The 18,399-nt window shown below is 43.8% G+C and overlaps 1 protein-coding gene across 14 annotated transcripts in view; it reads right to left on the reverse strand.

The window, feature by feature from the left end:
- LOC119970170 (nuclear factor 1 B-type-like) overlaps positions 1-18,399 on the reverse strand; it is a 743,034-nt gene that overhangs the window by 84,066 nt on the left and 640,569 nt on the right. For all 14 annotated transcript variants that reach the window (XM_038804340.1, XM_038804343.1, XM_038804348.1 and 11 more), the window contains 2 exons: positions 15,373-15,487; positions 13,117-13,232 (listed from right to left, as the gene is read on the reverse strand). In XM_038804340.1, coding sequence (XP_038660268.1) covers positions 13,117-13,232; positions 15,373-15,487 — 231 coding nt within the window. The remainder of the gene's footprint in view (positions 1-13,116; positions 13,233-15,372; positions 15,488-18,399) is intronic.

Below are 18,399 nucleotides of genomic sequence, written 5' to 3' on the forward strand. Positions count from 1 at the left end.
CGCCTCTCATCCTCCTTCGCTCCAATGAGAAAAGCCCTAGCCCCCTCAACCTTTCCTCAGAAGACCTACCCTCCAATCCAGACAGCATCCTGGTAAATCTCCTTTGGACTCTTTCCAATGCTTCCACATCCTTCCTGGGCAGCACGGTAGCATTGTGGATAGCACAATCGCTTCACAGCTCCAGGGTCTCAGGTTCGATTCCGGCTTGGGTCACTGTCTGTGTGGAGTCTGCACATCCTCCCTGTGTGTGTGTGGGTTTCCTCCGGGTGCTCCGGTTTCCTCCCATGGTTCAAAGATGTGCAGGTTAGGTGGATTGGCCATGATAAATTGCCCTTAGTGTCCAAAATTGCACTTAGTGTTGGGTGGGGTTACTGGGATAGGGTGGAGGTGTTAACCTTGGGTAGGGTGCTCTTTCCAGGAGCCGGTGCAGACTTGATGGGCCGAATGGCCTCCTTCTGCACTGTACATTCTATATTCTATGTTCTATAATGAGGTGACCAGAACTGCACACAATACTCCAAATGTGGTCTCACCAGTGTCCTGTACAGTTGCAGCATAAACCCATGGCTCTTAAACTCAAGCCCCCTGTTAATAAACGCTAACACACTATAGGCCTTCCTCACAGCTTTATCCACTTGAGTGGCAACCTTCAGAGATCTGTGGACATGAAGCCCAAGATCTCTCTGTTCCTCTACATTCCTCAGAACCCTGCCGTTGACCCTGTAATCCACATTCAAATTTTTCGCACCAAAATGAATCACCTTGCGCTTATCAGGGTTAAACTCCATCTGCCATTTTTCAGTCCAGCTCTGTATTCTATCATTGTCTCTTTGCAGTCTACCACAGCCCTCCACCTCATCCACTACTCCACCAATCTTGGTGTCATCAGCAAATTTACTGACCCACTCTTCAGCCCCCTCCTCCAAGTCATTTATAAAAATCACAAATAGCAGAGGACCCAGCACTGATCCCTGTGGTACACCACTGGTAACTGGTCTCCAGTCTGAAAATGTTCCATCCACCACCACCCTCTGTCTTCTATGTGATAGCCAGTTACTTATCAAATTGGCCAAATTTCCCACTATCCCACACCTCCTTACTTTCTTCATGAGCCGACCATGGGGAACCTTATCAAAGGCCTGACTGAAATCCATGTATATGACATCAACTGCTTTACCTTCATCTATACACTTAGTTACCTCCACAACGAATTCAATCAAATTTGTGAGGCAAGACAAATCCGTGTTGACTATCCCGGATTAAGGGGCATCTTTCCAAATGGTCATTAATCCTATCCCTCAGGACCCTTTCCATTAACTTTTCAACCTCCGAAGTAAGACTAACTGGCCTATAATTACTAGGGTCATTCTTATTCCCTTTCTTGAACAGAGGAACAACGCTCACCACTCTCCAGTCCTCTGGCACTATTCCCATGGACAGCGAGGACCCAAAGATCAAAGCCAAAGGCTCTGCAATCTCATCCCTTGCCTCTCAAAGAATCCGAGGATATATCCCATCTGGCCCAGGGGACTTGTCGACCCTCAGGTTTTTCAAAATTGCTAATACATCTTCCCTCAGAACATCTACCTCCTCCAGCCTAGCCGGCTTATCACACTCTCATCCTCAAAAACATAGCCCCTCTCCTCGGTCAACAATGAAGAAAAGTATTCATTCAATGCCTCTCCTATCTCTTCTGACTCCATGCACAAGTTCCCACTACTGTCCTTGACTGGCCCTCACCTCACCCTGGTCACTTATTTCTCACATAAAAGAGTAAAAGGCCTTGGGGTTTTCCTTGATTCGACCCGCCAAGGACTTCTCATGCCTCCTCTAGCTCTCCTCAGCTCTTTTTTAAGCTCATTCCTTGCTACCGTGTACCCTCTAGCGAACCAACTGAACCTTGTTTTCTCATCCTTACATATGCTTCCTTTTTCCTCTTGACAAAACATTCAACCTCTTTTGTGAACCATGGTTCCCTCACACGGCCATTTCCTCCCTGCCTGACAGGGACATACCTATCAAGGACACGCAGTATTTGTTCGTTGTACAAGCTCCACTTTTCATTAGTGCCTTTCCCTGACAGTTTCTGTTCCCATCTAATGCTCCCTAATTCTTACCTAATCGCATCATAATTACCCCTCACCCAATTATAAACCTTGCCCTGCCGTATGGCCCTATCCCTCTCCATTGCAATAGTGAAAGACACCAAATTGTGGTCACTATCTCCAAAGTGCTCTCCCACAAACAAATCTAACACTTTGCCCGGTTCATTACCCAGTATCAAATCCAATGTGGCCCCACCTCTTGTTGGCCTATCCACATATGGTGTCAGGAAACCCTCCTGCACACACTGTACAAAAACTGCCCCGTCCGAACTGTTCGACCTATGGAGGTTCCAATCAATATTTGGAAAGTCACCCATGACAACTATCCCAAGACCTCCACACCTATCCATAATCTGCTTTGCAATTTCTTCCTCCACATCTCTATTACTATTTGGGGGCCTATAGAAAACTCTGAACAACATGACCGCTCCTTTCCTAATTCTAACTTTAGCCCATATTACCTCAGTAGGCAGATCCCCCTCGAACTGCCTTTCTGCAGCCATTAAACTATCCTTGATTAACAATGCAACTCCTCCACCTCTTTTAACACCTTCCCTGCTCTTACTGAAACATCTATACCCAGAACTTCCAGCAACCATTCCTGGAGCTCTGGGAATCCTATGAGTCAATAGCTCTGTCAATATTGTTTCATTGATAAGGAAATGCAGTGCACAGCACTGTTCAAATCCATGAAAAAAGAATGACAACACAATCCTGTTTCTTTAGTATGAAAGTGCCATGAGGCTTGATCATCATATTGATAATGTGCTGGTGGCAGTCAGCAGTGGCTCATCCAATCAAATGCTGGAAAATAGAGTACAAACTTTAATTTCAGTGGCACTAAGCACTTCATGGGCCTAAAGAGTGGTAGCGAGAGCCCTGCAATCCGAGCACATCTTTCTCATTGATTACAGTTACATCGGGGCCTCACGGTAGCATGGTGGTTAGCATCAATGCTTCACAGCTCCAGGGTCCCAGGTTCGATTCCCGGCTGGGTCACTGTCTGTGTGGAGTCTGCATGTCCTCCCCGTGTGTGTGTGGGTTTCCTCCGGGTGCTCCGGTTTCCTCCCACAGTCCAAAGATGTGCGGGTTAGGTGGATTGGCCATGCTAAATTGCCCGTAGTGTAAGGTTAATGGGGGGATTGTTGGGTTACGGGTATACGGGTTACGTGGGTTTAGGTAGGGTGATCATTGCTCGGCACAACATCGAGGGCCGAAGGGCCTGTTCTGTGCTGTACTGTTCTATGTTCTATGTTCTAAGTTGTATAGCCAATGATAGGCAGTACACCAGAAACAGGATAGCAATATCTGGAATCCATTTGCGTGTCCTTGAGCACCATTCACCTGGAGTCCACAACTAATGTAAAATTGCCAGATGACACATGGAGTTGGCATAATGACTGGAAACTGCTGACATTGCAAAAGCTAACGAAAAACTGAACAAAACCATCTTATGAAAATAACAGATAACTTAAAATATTTGAAGGCTGTAATCTTAACCGAGTGTTCATAGAATTCTAAACTGCCTGATTAGATTACAGATTTATAATTGCTCCCAGATATTCCTACTCTCCATTTAATATCCAGTTCCTGTATAGCTTTATTACTCTATTCTCCCAATTTTTCTTTTAAGCCACAGGTCCTTTAATCAAAGTTATCCTTCTTAATAGCGCATTACTAACCTATTTACAACTACAGTTAATTTGGCTATGTTTATTACAACTACCAATTTATCATAGTGCTGAAGTACATCTAACTACTTTGTCAAAATGAATCGTGCCTCACTGACAAATGTCTTTTGTGCAAGGTTTAGAATGTCTAGGGCATATTAGTTTATCCACCAGTAATTATTATTCAATGCCAGCATTCTGCTTTATATCACAAAGTTTTAGCATGCAAAACTCACATAAAATATATAAACACCATCCTTTGGTTTATCACAGCTCCCTTTCATAAAGGTAAAGTTTTTATTTTAAAAATTGAAGTAATACATTGGCAAATGTTAGCATTAGTCACTGTTAATATAATTTAAATTATTCATAAAATTTATAAAGATTAATAAATTGCCTGAGGTAAGATCGACTCATATTCCACTATTAGTTAACAAGTAGACTCCAAATTTGTCAGCAAGATGAGGCAATGTAATACTTAAAGGGGCATTTTCATCAGAATGCTTTGTATATACAGCCTGAAATTTAGACAGATTGCTTCTCGAGCACAACACAACCTGGTGCGCAACAGCAAGCCCACTGTGAGTGTGAGTATTTTTATGTTACGACACAGTGGGATCTTCAAGCAGCTTTAATTTAGGAATAAGGTTGCTAAGTACTTCAAAAATGACACTGTGAATAAGATCACTTTGGAATTACCGTTTCCCAATCTAGCTGGATATTGTCATTGTTTATCTGTAACAGCGTAAGCTGTAACAAACTAATCATGTATCTCCACACAAGATAGTGCTGCTTCTTTAACATTTTTAGAAGTAGAATGCGGGTGGAAGGCTCCGGCCCATTTGCCTTGGTACTCACCTCTGTTCGTGTGGTGGTGAGTACAGACCCCCGGGTAGTGAGGAACATTGTTGGACAATGTCAGCGGGTGGGGCCCCCAGGGAACCGCATTAGATGGGGTTCCCATTATGTGCTAATGTGCATTGGGCCGGGGGTGATGGTGGAAGGTAGAGAGTGGTTGCTTCTGCATGGCAAGGATTAATGGGAAGCCAGAGGATTGGGAAGCCTTTAAAAGTGAGCAGAGGACAACTAAAAAAGCAATAAGGGGGTAGAGGAAGAAGTAGGAGTGCAAGATAGCGAGTAATATAAAAGGAAGATAGGAAGAGATTTTTTCAATATATAAAAGCTAAGAGAGGCAAAAATAGACCACTGGAAAATGTGGCTGGAGAAGTAATATAGGAAACAAAGAAATGGCAGACGAACTGAATAGTCACTTTGCATCTGTCTTCACGGTGGAAGACACCAGTGGGATGCCAGAGCTCCAGAAGAACCAGGGAGCAGAGGTGAGTACAGTGACCAATACCAAGGAGAAGTTTCTGGGGAAACTGAAAGATCTGAAGGTGGATAAATCACCTGGACTGGATGGACTACACCCCAGGGTTCTAAAAGAGATAGCTGAGGAGATTGTGAAGGCATTGGTGGTGAACTTTCAGGAGTAACACTGGAGGCAGGAAGGGTCCCAGAGGGCAGGAAAGTGGCTAGTGTAACACTGCTGTTTAAGAAGGGAGGGAGGCAGAAAACAGGAAATTATAGGCCGCTTAGCCTGACTTCGGTCATTGGTAAGATTTTAGAGTCCATTATTAAAGATGAGATCGTGGAGTACTTGGAAGTGCATGATAAAATAGGACTGAGTCAGCACGGCTTCATCAAGGGGAGGTCATGTCTGTCAAATCTGTTAGAGTTCTTTGAGGAAGTAACAAGGAAGTTAGACAAAGGAGAACCAGTAGACATGGTTTACTTAGATTTCCAAAGGCCTTTGACAAAGTGCCGCATAGGAGACTGTTAAATAAGTTAAGAGCCCATGGTGTTACGGGTAAGATCCTGGCATGGATAGATGGTTGGCTGACTGACAGAAGGCAGAGAGTGGGGATGAAGGGGTCTTTTTCAGGATGGCTGCCAGTGATTAGTGGTGTACCTCAGGAGTTGGTGCTGGGACAACAACTTTTCATAATATACATTAATGATCTGGAGGAAGGAACTGAAGGCACTGTTGCTAAGTTTGCAGATGATACAAAGATCTGACAATGAGCAGGTAATATTGAGAAAGCAGGGGGGCTTCAGAAGGACTTGGAAAGGCGAGGAGTGGGCAAAGAAGTGGCAGATGGAATACAATGTGGAAAAGTGTGAGGTTATGCACTTTGGAAGGAGAAATGGAGGCATAGACTATTTTCTAAATGGGAAGATGCTTAGGAAATCAGAAGCACAAAGGGACTTGGGAGTCTTTGTTCATGATTCTCTTAAGGTTAACGTGCAGGTTCAGTCAGCAGTTAGAAAGGCAAATGCAATGTTAGCATTCATGTCGAGAGGACCAGAATACAAGACCAGGGATGTACTTCTGAGGCTATGTAAGGCTCTGGTCAGGCCCCATTTGGAGAATTGTGAGCAGTTTGGGGCCCCATATTTAAGGAAGGATGTTGTGGCCTTGGAAAGGGCCCAGAGGAGGTTCACAAGAATGATCCCTGGAATGAAGAGCTTGTCGTATGAGGAACGGTTGAGGACTCTGGGTCTGTACTCGTTGGAGTTTAGAAGGCTAAGGGGGGATCTTATTGAAACTTACAGGATAATGCATGGCATGGATAGAGTAGACGTGGAGAGAATGTTTCCACTTTTAGGAAAAACTAGAAACAGAGGACACAATCTCAGACTAAAGGGACGATCCTTTGAAAGAGATGAGGAGGAATTTCTTCAGCCAAAGGGTGGTGAATCTGTGGAACTCTTTGGCGCAGAAGTCTGTGGAGGCCAAATCACTGAGTGTCTTTAAGACAGAGATAGATAGGTTTTTGATCAATAAGGGGATCAGGGTCAGGGGTTATGGGGAGAAGGCAGGAGAATGGGGGTGAGAAAAATATCAGCCATGATTGAATGGCGGAGCAGACTCGATGGGCCGAGTGACTAATTCTGCTCCTATATCTTATGTCTTATGGCATGGTGGGGAGGGGAGGGGACGGATACTTAGAATGAGGCTGCCCACGGTGGCGCAGTGGGTTAGCCCTGCTGCCTCACGGCGCCGAGGTCCCAGGTTCGATCCCGGCTCTGGGTCATTGTCCATGTGGAGTTTGCACATTCTCCCCGTGTTTGCATGGGTTTCGATCCCACAACCCAAAGATGTGCAAGGTAGGTGGATTGAACACTCTAAATTTCCCCTTAATTAGAAAAAAATGGTGGTGGGGGGGGGGGGGGGGGGTGTCCTTTCAACTTCACTTTGAGATCAGGGCACCCTTTAAAAATGTAACCCCGAGCTCTGAATTCGAACTTTGCCAGTGAGTTCAGGTCGCTGTCCCCCAAGCGCACACCCAAAACCAACGGAAACATTTCTAAAACATCGAAACTGCATCCAAAATAGAGATCAGGCGTGATTTACCAGCCCTGTCCAGCCGGAATCAGGACGGAATACGGCAGGTAGATCCTGGGAGAGGCCTCCCTCAGGATTCACGACGGTCGTTGCACCTCGCGAGTTCTAACGAGATTTCGCAACATGCCATGATCTGGATCCGCCCAAAACAGGCAGGATCCAGATTTGATTAGTGAAGTGAGCCTAAAAGTTCACTTAACTATGACCATTTCAGATCTGGCCACCCAGCCCTCACCAAGGAGATCTCTGCTTGGTGCCATTTAGCACTGGTCCCCACAAAAGGAGACCAGGTGGAAAGGCATTTGGGGGGGGGGGGTGGGTTGGGGTGTCTCACAGGGGATTGGAGGCCCCTGGGTGGTCTGCTTCCAGGCAGGGTGGCTCCCTGGCACTGTCGAAGCCACCTGGACACATTTGCACTGGCGCTGCCACCCTGGCAGTTTGCAGTGCCACCCTGGGTGCCCCAGGGTGTCCAGGCAGTGCCAAGGTGCTAGGTGTCATTTTTCCCGCATCGGGGATTAGGCCCAGGGGTGAAATGCCCCTGTGATGTGGCGTTGCATGGAGCCTGAAGACCCCCTTACAGGTGAGTTGGGGTATTGGGGGAGTCCTGGGGTCACATCGGTGAGGGAGGAGGTTTGAGAGATCTGGGCACCAGAATAGATTAAATCACGCCCATCATGTTTCTCATGCAGAAAACAATAGGACCGTAACCATTCCTCGCAAAACAGAGAAGCTTCGGGGGAAAAAAGTATCAAAAGTGAAACTGTTGTTCTGACAAAGATTCAATTTGTCATACTCCAGAACAAATTATAATAACTCCTTGACCTTTTGCCTTTTCCATCTTGGAGATTGCTTTAATTAGTCATTTGCTTTTTGTGAAATAAACCCAGCCAGGTCAAAGAAATCAAAATCTAATAAGGAGTCGTCACTTAAGAGGGACCTTCACACTGCACTCAATCTCACTTAACTCAACACTGAACTCTTAAGTGTTGAAATATAAATAAAGTTTCTATTTTATAGAGGTTAAATCGTTGCTGCTGATTTTTTAAAAATATAATTATTGGATAAGAATGTATTTTGAAAAGACCATTCAGTAATTAAGATAGGCCATTGCAAGGCCACTGCAAAAGTACGGAACTTAAAGGGTTAACAGCATGAGATCCCTGACAACTGCAGTTCCATTTATCTTCCTTATCCCCAAGAATTTCCACTATATTTAATTGGAAATGGCAGTCTGGTTTTCTTTGGATTTACTGAGAGCATGCACCTTAATTTTGCTCCATTTAAACTTTCTCTAATTAAATTCTGGTTAAATAGAATCTGTACCTATTTCAATGTGTAATGTAGTTCAGACAGGAACCCGATTGTGAGTAAATGCATTTGTACTTAAAAACACGCTTAAAATTTGTTTCCAAGTAGAAAGCAGCCTGGAAGACCTCAAACTCTTAAATCAGTTTAATAAAATGCAAGCCTTTTAAAAAAAGAAAAGAACACCATCAAATGCCTTTGTTTCTGCACCTGGGTGTCATCTTTAAGCTCTGAATGTACTGTCAATTAAATTACTCATCACCTGTTAAACAGGTATATAATCTTATTAGGCCAGACAAGCAAGAACATTCACCTGAACACCTGCAAACTCTTTGCAGCCAAATGTGACAAATCATTAATATACATTTAAAATAGCATTGAAGAAAATGATAAAGGATTCCAAAAAAAGTAGCACAAAAGCATTGCATTATGCATTTTGAGTCTGTAACAGGCTCTGTAAATTATATTGGGCTGGATATTGTGGCCAGCAGGAAAACAACAGCACTGTGAAGAAAGCTGTCCACAGAGATCTAGTGATCTCTATCGCACAGACTTCCCCTTTCCTGTCGTCAGGTTGTATATAGCACAATGAGAAAGCCATCACGTAACAGTGTTGTCATTAAGCAGCCAATCATATCTAAGTATTCTCACAGACAGCAAATCAGGAAGTAAACATCAGAGAATCCCTTGACCTTAAATTTTAAACTTTTGCACATAGCAAAATAAAAAACTAAGAGCATTTAGAATCATAGAATCCATACTGTGCAGAAGCAGGCCATTCGGCCCATCGAGTCTGCACTGACCCATTGAAAGACCACTGTACCTAGGCCCAAACACCCACCTTATCCCTGTAACCCCACCCAAACGTTGGACATTTAGGGGAAATTTAGCATGGCCAATCCACCTAGCCTGTACACCTGTGGGAGGAAATCGAAGGACCCAGAGGAAACCCACACAGACACGGGGAGAATGTGCAAACTCCATACAGACAGTAACCCGAGGTCGGAATTGAATACGACTCCCTGGCATCGTGAAGCAGCAGTGTTAACCACAGTGCCATCATGCCACCCTTATATATGAAACTAATATAGGAGCCAAAATATTATTAAAAAAATTGGAATATACACTAATGATACATAGACATTCTTCTTATAATTGAAAAAAATATACATTAAACAATTAAAAAATTGTTTTATTCAAGCTCTGAGGTTATTTAGTAAAATTCTGAACATAGTACCCAGCTACATGTCATTGAACACTTTGTATCTTTTCCAAGATTTTTTTTTAAACAGATGAACTAAGGAAGGATTTCCGTGGAATCGGCCTGACTCTGGAGATCTTTACAAATGATAGGTGGGACCTGGATTCCACCCATTTCCAACAGATCCCATTTTGCCCGCTGGAGAAGGGGCTTTTAAAACAACTGGGACAAAGTCCTTGAGAACAGAGAATCAACCTGCCTCAGAACTCACGTCCCTGATGCCACCTATTTTCTGTTTCCAGGGCTGGTAGGCTTGACTCTATCCACAACCCCCCCCCCACCACCCCTCCACTGAGTGAAAACCGGATGCCCTTAAAACTGGGGCAAGTCTGCCCAACTTGGACAACCTGCCTCAGCAGCGGGAACCCAACCCTACGAGTGGACGTTCTTATCAGTTCAATGATTTCTAATCAATTGCATTCTGGGGCTACCTGAATTGCACGCCATCTGGAGAAGTGTAGAATCACTGACAGCACAAATACAGACTCCAGAATTTGCTGACATTTTCAGAAAAATAATGGTGGTAAACACTGACAGTTTAGCTGTCATTATGATTACAAAATCTGGGCCATACAAACTCCATGCAGCAATAGCAAATTGCACAATTTTATCCTGATTTACTTGAAATGCCATAAAATGTGTTGTATAGCAGGACCACGTAAGCAGAAAAATCTCCAAAGTGAGCAAAAGGAATCCCATTCATAAATTGTTTGTACTAACCAGTTCCTTGAACATGCATAGGCAATGGATTAGTTACTGAAATAACTAACTTTATTGTTGTGCCCAATATGTGCTTCATATTGTAGTACAGATATGAACAACATTTTGCACGCATAATAAAATTGTTGCCACACACTGAAATGACCTTTGCCAAAATTACAAATTATATCCAATCTGACTGTGACTCTGGTAAACTATGCATGGTCATCTTTTTTGACCTGTCAATGCAGAATAATAAAAGCAAACACTGAACAAAGTTTTTAAAAAAAAATTTAGATTACCCAATTATTTTTTCCAATTAAGGGGCAATTTAGCGTGGCCAATCCACCTACACCTCACATTTTTGGGTTGTGGGGGGCGAAACCCACGCAGACACGGGGAGAATGTGCAAACTCCACATGGGCAGTGACCCACAGCCGGGATCGAACCTTGGACCTCAGCGCCGTGAGGCAGGTGTGCTAACCACTCGGCCACCGTGCTGCCCAACACTGAACAAAGTTGACCAGACCATGCTCCTCCAACACTTTGCCTAGCTGGCTGGAACACACCTGGCTCCATTACCAACACAATACCTCAGTTGGCCAGGTGTCAAGTTGTGATTGATAATGCTTCTGTGAAGGACTTTATGACAGTTTATTTTGCTGAAGGCGCTATATGTTGTAATGCAGATGCTTGTTGCTCTGAAATGTATGTCATGACACTGAACATTTCAGAGTTATTGCTACACTTTTTAGAATATCACAATGAAATTCCTTTTCATCAGAAGGAAACATTGTTCATAATCACCTCAAAAAGATAGGCGTCAAAGACAATGGTCAATATTCAGGATGGAATTCTCCCATTTTGAGACCAAGTGCCGTGGCAGGGGCGGGAACTTGGAGTGTCCTCCGCTGTGGCAGCCAAAGGGAAAAACACGCCCAAATCCTCTGGCCCCAACCTCACTAATTATGGACATGGGTGCTTTATGCCAGGGCAGGCCTGGATGGTGCGTGGTCAGCCACCATGTCCAGGTGCCATATTGAAAAGGCACCGAACATCACTGCCCATTATTGAAGATTGAATTTTTTTTTAATTAAAATACCCAATTGATTTTTTTTCCAATTAAGGGGCAATTTAGCGTGGCCAATTCACCTACTCTACACATCTTTGGGTTATGGGGGTGAGACATAGGCAGATACTGGGAGAATGTGCAAACTCCACATGGACAGTGACCCAGGGCCAGGATAGAACTCGGGCCAATGTCGCCGTGAACTATTGAAGAATGAAGATAGATCTCCAGAACATTAGGAGGCTGGACGATGGACCCTTTCCATGACACCTAACCTGGAAATCCACCTGCAGATGCTCCCCAACCCACTTCTATGGTGTTCCAGGGTTGAGGGCTACCTCCATCCTGGACTTCAGAGGCAGCCCAAGGTATTATTTAGGTGTGTCCCGACATCCAAAAGTGTTTCACGCCGGTGTGTTTTCCCACCACCGGCAAGGAGAATCTAGCGTGTACAGTCAGATCTCAATTTGCATTCCATTAACAAGATGCAAATAAGGTTCACACCAGGTTCTGATGGTTTTCCGACCTGCCAAATGGGACACCAGTAGAAGATTCTGCTGCACATTCAGGGCAGCGTGATATGAATGTTTGTCAACTGCTGTATCCCACACCGCAACCCCCCTCCCAACGGAGGGTGGGAATGGGGTGGTGGTTAGTAAGGGTGGAAGTGTCAGGTCAAGGGTTGATATTTTGAGGAGAGGGTGATGAGGATAGATTTGAAGGGGGTCAGCGTGGAGTAGTACCTCAAGATAGATAACTGTAATAATATCAGCTAACATGGGAACCAGGAAGTGAAGGTGGGTGGCCAAGCAGTTTCGTGGAAATAGAGTCAAGGGAGCAGTCTCATGGGCAAGATCAAGACGTCATGGACAAAAATAACAAAGAAAGTGGAAAAAGATGCAATTTCAGGGATGGTCAGGTTTGGTCTGATGGGCTAGGTGAAGAGACAGATGTAGTCGAGGCTGCTGTTTGCATGGAGTGGGATTCACAGGCCTCCCAGCTGGGCGTTTCTCAGTGACGTGCCATTCACTGACAGCTCCCGATGCTGTCAATGGGAATTCCCATTGTAGCCACCCCCACATTGCCGGGAAACCTATTTGTAGTAGTGCGCAACCGGTGGCGGAATCCCACTGCCAGAGAATAGCCCGAGAATTCCAGCCATGGTTTCAATCTCAATGACAGAGAAACAAACAAGCTCCTCAAACCTCTTGTTGGAGGTGAGGGTGGAGGAGACAAGATAGTGGACAGCACATAATGGATCCCATTTTTCAAAGGAGAGAAAATCCATTTTGAAGGCAGAGGTGCCACATACTGTCAGGTTTTGTGATTTCCAGCACCTATTCCACTTTCCTCCCAGCACATGCCAACAATTTCATAAAATGCAGTAATAACCTAATCCATCATGTCCACAATCTGTAATATATCTTCCATTAGGTTTGTATCTAGATCCGGAATTGATCGCCACATCGGGTTCCTGACCCCCAAATGGAAATTTAGCCCGTCATGTTTAATCTCATTCTATGTCATGTATTTGTGGAGATATCTTAGTAATTAGCATGATATATTAAACTTCATCCAAGCTCACTCGAAGAACTAACCTTGATCTCTTTCATGCCATGTCCTGCTGACACTGGTTGGTGAGCTGGGAGAAGGATAGAATTCTGTTGGACTGGTATCTATGCTCTCATCAATGGGGATCGTCTTAGGCCGTTTGCTAGCAAATAAATACACAAATCAGGTAAAGTTTGGAGCTAAACTTATCAGTCTTCTAAGAATGATTTTAGTGCATTTTCCAAAATTTATGCTTGATCAAATCCAGATTCTCAACAAAATTATAGTTACTGCATAGGTCCCGAAAGGGAATGAGAATTCCACTAGGTTGTCACAACATTATAAAGGAAGACATCTGCACTTTCACTGGTGTGTCTCCGACATTGTTTGCTCCGACATTTTATGTCCTCGAACAACGTAGTCTAAAAACAGATATTTTGTAGAATTCCCCCTGTTGTGACCCCCATGAAATTTCTGTCTAGCGACAATTAACTGTTTCCATTCATAATGTTGGTGGAGCAGAACTTCACGATGTCACAGCAGGAGAGGTTTCTCTCAAAATGTCTGCTGCTATTTACAATTTTAAAGTATAAAAAGTTGTAACATGTGGTAACATAGAGGCATCCCAGTGGTCCGTCAGGCATCACTCCTTTACAAGGAATTAAGTTTGTGACAATGTAATTCGCATGAACGACAAAAATTAATTTACAAAACAAAAAACTCACTGATAGATGCTAATATTATCCTGAGATGCCTCTCTCCATAGTTACACACAAGTGTGCAATATAACAAGAAATAAAATGGAGTTTTCGATTGTGTTTTTTTACTAAAATGGATTCATGCCGTTTAAATAATCAAAGTTGTTTGTCTCCCAGGTGAAGCTCACAGCTGGTTTGTATGTTCAATCGAGTTTAACTACATTTCAGCATATCAAATGTTCCACAATATCAAATGTTACATTTGTAAACAATTACATTTGAAGAACAGATTTGGTTGTGGTTAAAAATTGAAAATGTGATACATTTTCTGTTCAGGTGATGTTCGAAAAGTGATCCATTTTATGACTCAGTTTGCGATGTCTACATTTTTGCCTCTTGAAGCATAAAGCCGCAATTGTGCAATCTGAATTTTACAAAATAGTTTGATCTGAAATATCGCTTTGATTTCACAGTACTGTAATAACCCGGCAGCATATCTACAAATCTGCTCACTTGCATCAAGATTTGTGTACAACACTGGAAAGTCCACCAGCGGAATTCTTCATCGGCGGGATTCTCGGTCCGCCGGCAGCGCACCCACGCCCGCGGTTTTCCCGACGGAGTGAGAGGCCACAATGGGAAGCCCCATTGGCTGGCTGCGGGAACGGAGAATCCCGCTGCCGGCGGGGCGCGCCATACCGGAAAACACGGCTGGTGGACCGGAGGATCCTGCCCATCATTTATATCTTGACATAATTCTGCTGGCGTCAGGTGCACGCTGCTCAGGAACTGCAATGTTTTCGTTCAAAAAACAAAGTTGTTGGGTCCTGTCTGAGCTCTAAACTTCAAATTAGCAGTGATGGAGGGTCATTTCCTTTCAGGTAGTATACAGCTATATTTTAACCAGCAGTATTACATGGACAGGAAAAGTATGATATGTGGCATGAGAGTGTCTCTTTAAGAAATGTGTGTTTGTCAAATGGCTTCAGTGATGTCATTGTGTGGGTGGAACCTGGCTGTGGCTCTGGGTTTTACTTTCAGTTTACACAGTTGGAAGCTGGATTCAGACAAAGAAGGCTGCTCTTCTCTTTCTCTCTCTGCATGTCAAAAGGTGTCCAGATCACTTGATAATTTAAAAGTGATAACTCTTTTCTGGAAAGAATTCAAACCTACTGTTTTGGTAAAAAGGTTTTTATGGTTTATTGGATGTTGTTATCAAATTAATGGTTGAAAGGGAAGCTATTAACTGTAGCTGTGTGGGGTATTCATATTTGGAGTTGATAAAAATGTTTATTGTGTGTATTTATCGAAATGTTAACTGAATTCATAGAATAAACTTTGTTTTTGATTAAAAGTGTTGAATAACACCTGAAAGGTAGGCCCATGTGCTCCTCATAACCAAATTCTATAAACAGTTGTGGGTCAGGTGAACTCCATGATATACTTTGGAGTTTTCTACACCCCTGGCCCATAATTTATGACCAAAATATTCCACCTTAATTTTTCTTCCAAGAACAATAGCCAGATGACAGAAAAGAGATCAACATACACAATATTAGCTTTTTCGCAAGCCACTAACTACTTCATTAAAATCAAAGGAATTACCTGCCCGGTGGAGAAGACAATGACCTCTGGAGCCCAGAGTTGATGTCGTGGTAGAATGGCTGGCTTTGAATTTCTGCAAGGTTGTAACTAATCCCACTTCCTTGGGTTATAGCCACTGAAAGTGAAAAATAATTGTGAATTTTCATGACAACCTACACTTTATGCTTGCATTGCTCGTTAAGACTACAGAAATGTTGAACTACAATTATTGAATTATGTTGACTTCTTTTCAACAATGCAATTTAATAATTAAAATTATATAAAATAATCTATAAACATTTCTGGAAAATCAGCATAAATCTGTTGATCGGAACACAGGAGCAGAAGGAGGCTATTTAACCCACTGAGCCTGCTCCATCATTCAATACGATCATGGTTAAGCATCCATTCCACTTCAATGCTTTTTTCCCATGCAATTCCTTTGTATCATTCATATTTAGGAATCTGTCTATCTTGAACCTAAACATATTCAATGACTGAGCTTAAATGTGGCCCCTGGTTCCAGACTCCCCAACCAGGGGCATCGCCTTACCTGCATCTACCCTGTCTATATAGAACATAGAACAGTACAGCACAGAACAGGCCCTTCGGCCCTCGATGTTGTGTCGAGCAATGATCACCCTACTCAAACCCACGCATCCACCCTATACCCGTAACCCAACAACCCCCCTTAACCTTACTTTTTAGGACACTACGGGCAATTTAGCATGGCCAATCCACCTAACCCGCATATCTTTTGCCTATTTTGTAGGTTTCAATGAGATCACCTTTCATTCTTCGAAACTCTAGAAGATATTGGGGAGGGTCAAACCGAGAAGTGATGGGGTTGTCTGTGTGGGGGTGTCTCAGTGTTTAAATAGTTACTCTGGAGTTAGTAGTGATTTATTTTCCGTCCAACTCTTTTAAGAGTAACTACCAGGGTAAAACTGACAGAACCATCTGAAATCAGCGATTCAAATGACTTATGTCGGATGGTTCACAGCCCAGCACAATTGTCCTGAGGACGTCTGGTGGCGTAATGTAGGGAGGAAGACATGCAAGAGGTGGCTCCAGCTAGTGTACTGCACTTTTTGTCCTTTTCTCTCAGATTGAGGGGGTATTTTCTTTTGAAATCCCACATAATTGATGCGATATGGATCCTATCCGAGTGAAATGCCCAGAAAAGTGAAGGGAAAGAAGTCGGACATTTGAGGAGGCTACACAGAGCTCGTCGGCAGATAAAGTGGCAGAGGCAGCCTCTGGTGCTGTGAGGCAGCATTGCTAACCATTGTGCCACCCAATTGTGCAAAGAAAATTAGGTGGAATAAATAAAGAGGGAAAGAAAAAATGATTCAAAAAGCTAAAAATTGGTCAAAATCTAGGAACTTCCTCCCTAACAGTGCTGTAGGTGTACCGACCCCACATGGCCTTCAGCGGTTCAAGAAGGCAGCTTACTATCACCATCTGAGGGGTAATTATGGATGGCTCATAAATGCTGTCCTTGCAAGTGGCATTCATCTCATGAGCAAAACAAAATAGATTGACAGTGATATTGAATGGAATAATATGTTCAAAATATATTTAAAAAACAAATAAGAATTTTTTTAAAAGTTGGGACCATTGAAGCTAAAAAGAAATCCGATGGAGTCTGAGTCTGAAGTATCACGGCAGAAAAGTGAGCCATTCGGCCCATCAAGCCCATGTTAGCTCTCCGCAGAGCAACCTCATCAGTCCAATGGGGGGCTGGGGGGAATGGTAAGGGGTGGTGAGGGGGGGTTACAGGGAGGCACTATCTGGCAGGCCGGGTTCACGTGCCGCTGGCGCCATTTTGTATGGCGCAGCAGCCGCAGGTCGCCGTTGTGCGCATGCGCGGCCATGGGCTCGCCAATTCTCCATCCGTATCTGCAGGTGAAGCCGGGTGCTTTACATGGCACGGCTGCTAGCCCCTCACCGGGCGGAGCATCGGCACGGGTGTGCCGCAGTCTTTTTGGTCGTAAGACTAGATGCATACTCTGGACATAGCCTCAAAATCGGAGAATCCAGCCCATAGTGAACCTGAACTGGATGCAAAAACCTCATTGTGGCCTAATAATAGCTTTCCGAAAGTTCAGCATAACTTCCATGCTTTTGAACGCAACATCACTATTTATGAAGCCCATATAGAATCATAGAATCCTTACAGTGCAGAAGGAGACCATTCAGCCAATCAAGCCTGCACCAACCCTCTGAACAAGCACCTACCACGGCCCACTCCTCAATCCATTAAATCCCAGTAAACCCATAATCCCACCTAACCTTTTGGAATTTAGCGTGGCTAATCCACCTAGCCTGCACACCTTTGCACATCTATCCCAAAGGCATTGCTAAATGCTCTCTCAATATATCATGTCACTGTTGTGTATTCATGATTTTTCAAGTGTTTCCTCACGAGCTGCCTTGCAGTAGAATAGAAGCACTTCAAGACTGACATCATTGGCTGTTTGTGTGGGTAAATGGACAGTCCAAAATAGCAGCCTGTAGTGCCACCATCTTCTAAATGAATGTTTTTCTTTTGTTTGAACCTCTGAGGCCTGCAGGCTTCATTTTAAAACCACCACATAAAGACAAATACCGTTTGTAGGCGACTGAAAAACATGTGGAATAGCATTTGTAGGCATTTGTTCTTTCTCAAACGATCCGTAATAGTATCGGGAGTACTGTGAGTAACACATACCCTGCAGTAACAAACTTAGAGCTTGGGGCGTTGTGCAACATGAAAGGAAAACAGGCTGAACTCGGGTTTGCCTTGTTTTGGGGGGGAAAGGAAGCAAGGTGGTGCTAGAAATTTGTGGCACATTGTGCACACGGTCCTTCCATAGTGAAAAACAGCGGGAGTGTTTGGTGCCATGGGACCCTTTGATGAGAATACTGAGTGATGGCGCTCATATGCAGAGAGGTTTGACTTATTTTTTGATGTGAACAAGTTAGCAGTCCCAACATTCCTGAGCATTTAACCTCCTGAGGAGTCTGATACAACCTGAAACGTCAGGTATGAAAACCTACGAAGGA

Source organism: Scyliorhinus canicula, chromosome 8 (genome assembly GCF_902713615.1).
Source record: "Scyliorhinus canicula chromosome 8, sScyCan1.1, whole genome shotgun sequence".
NCBI lineage: Eukaryota > Metazoa > Chordata > Chondrichthyes > Carcharhiniformes > Scyliorhinidae > Scyliorhinus > Scyliorhinus canicula.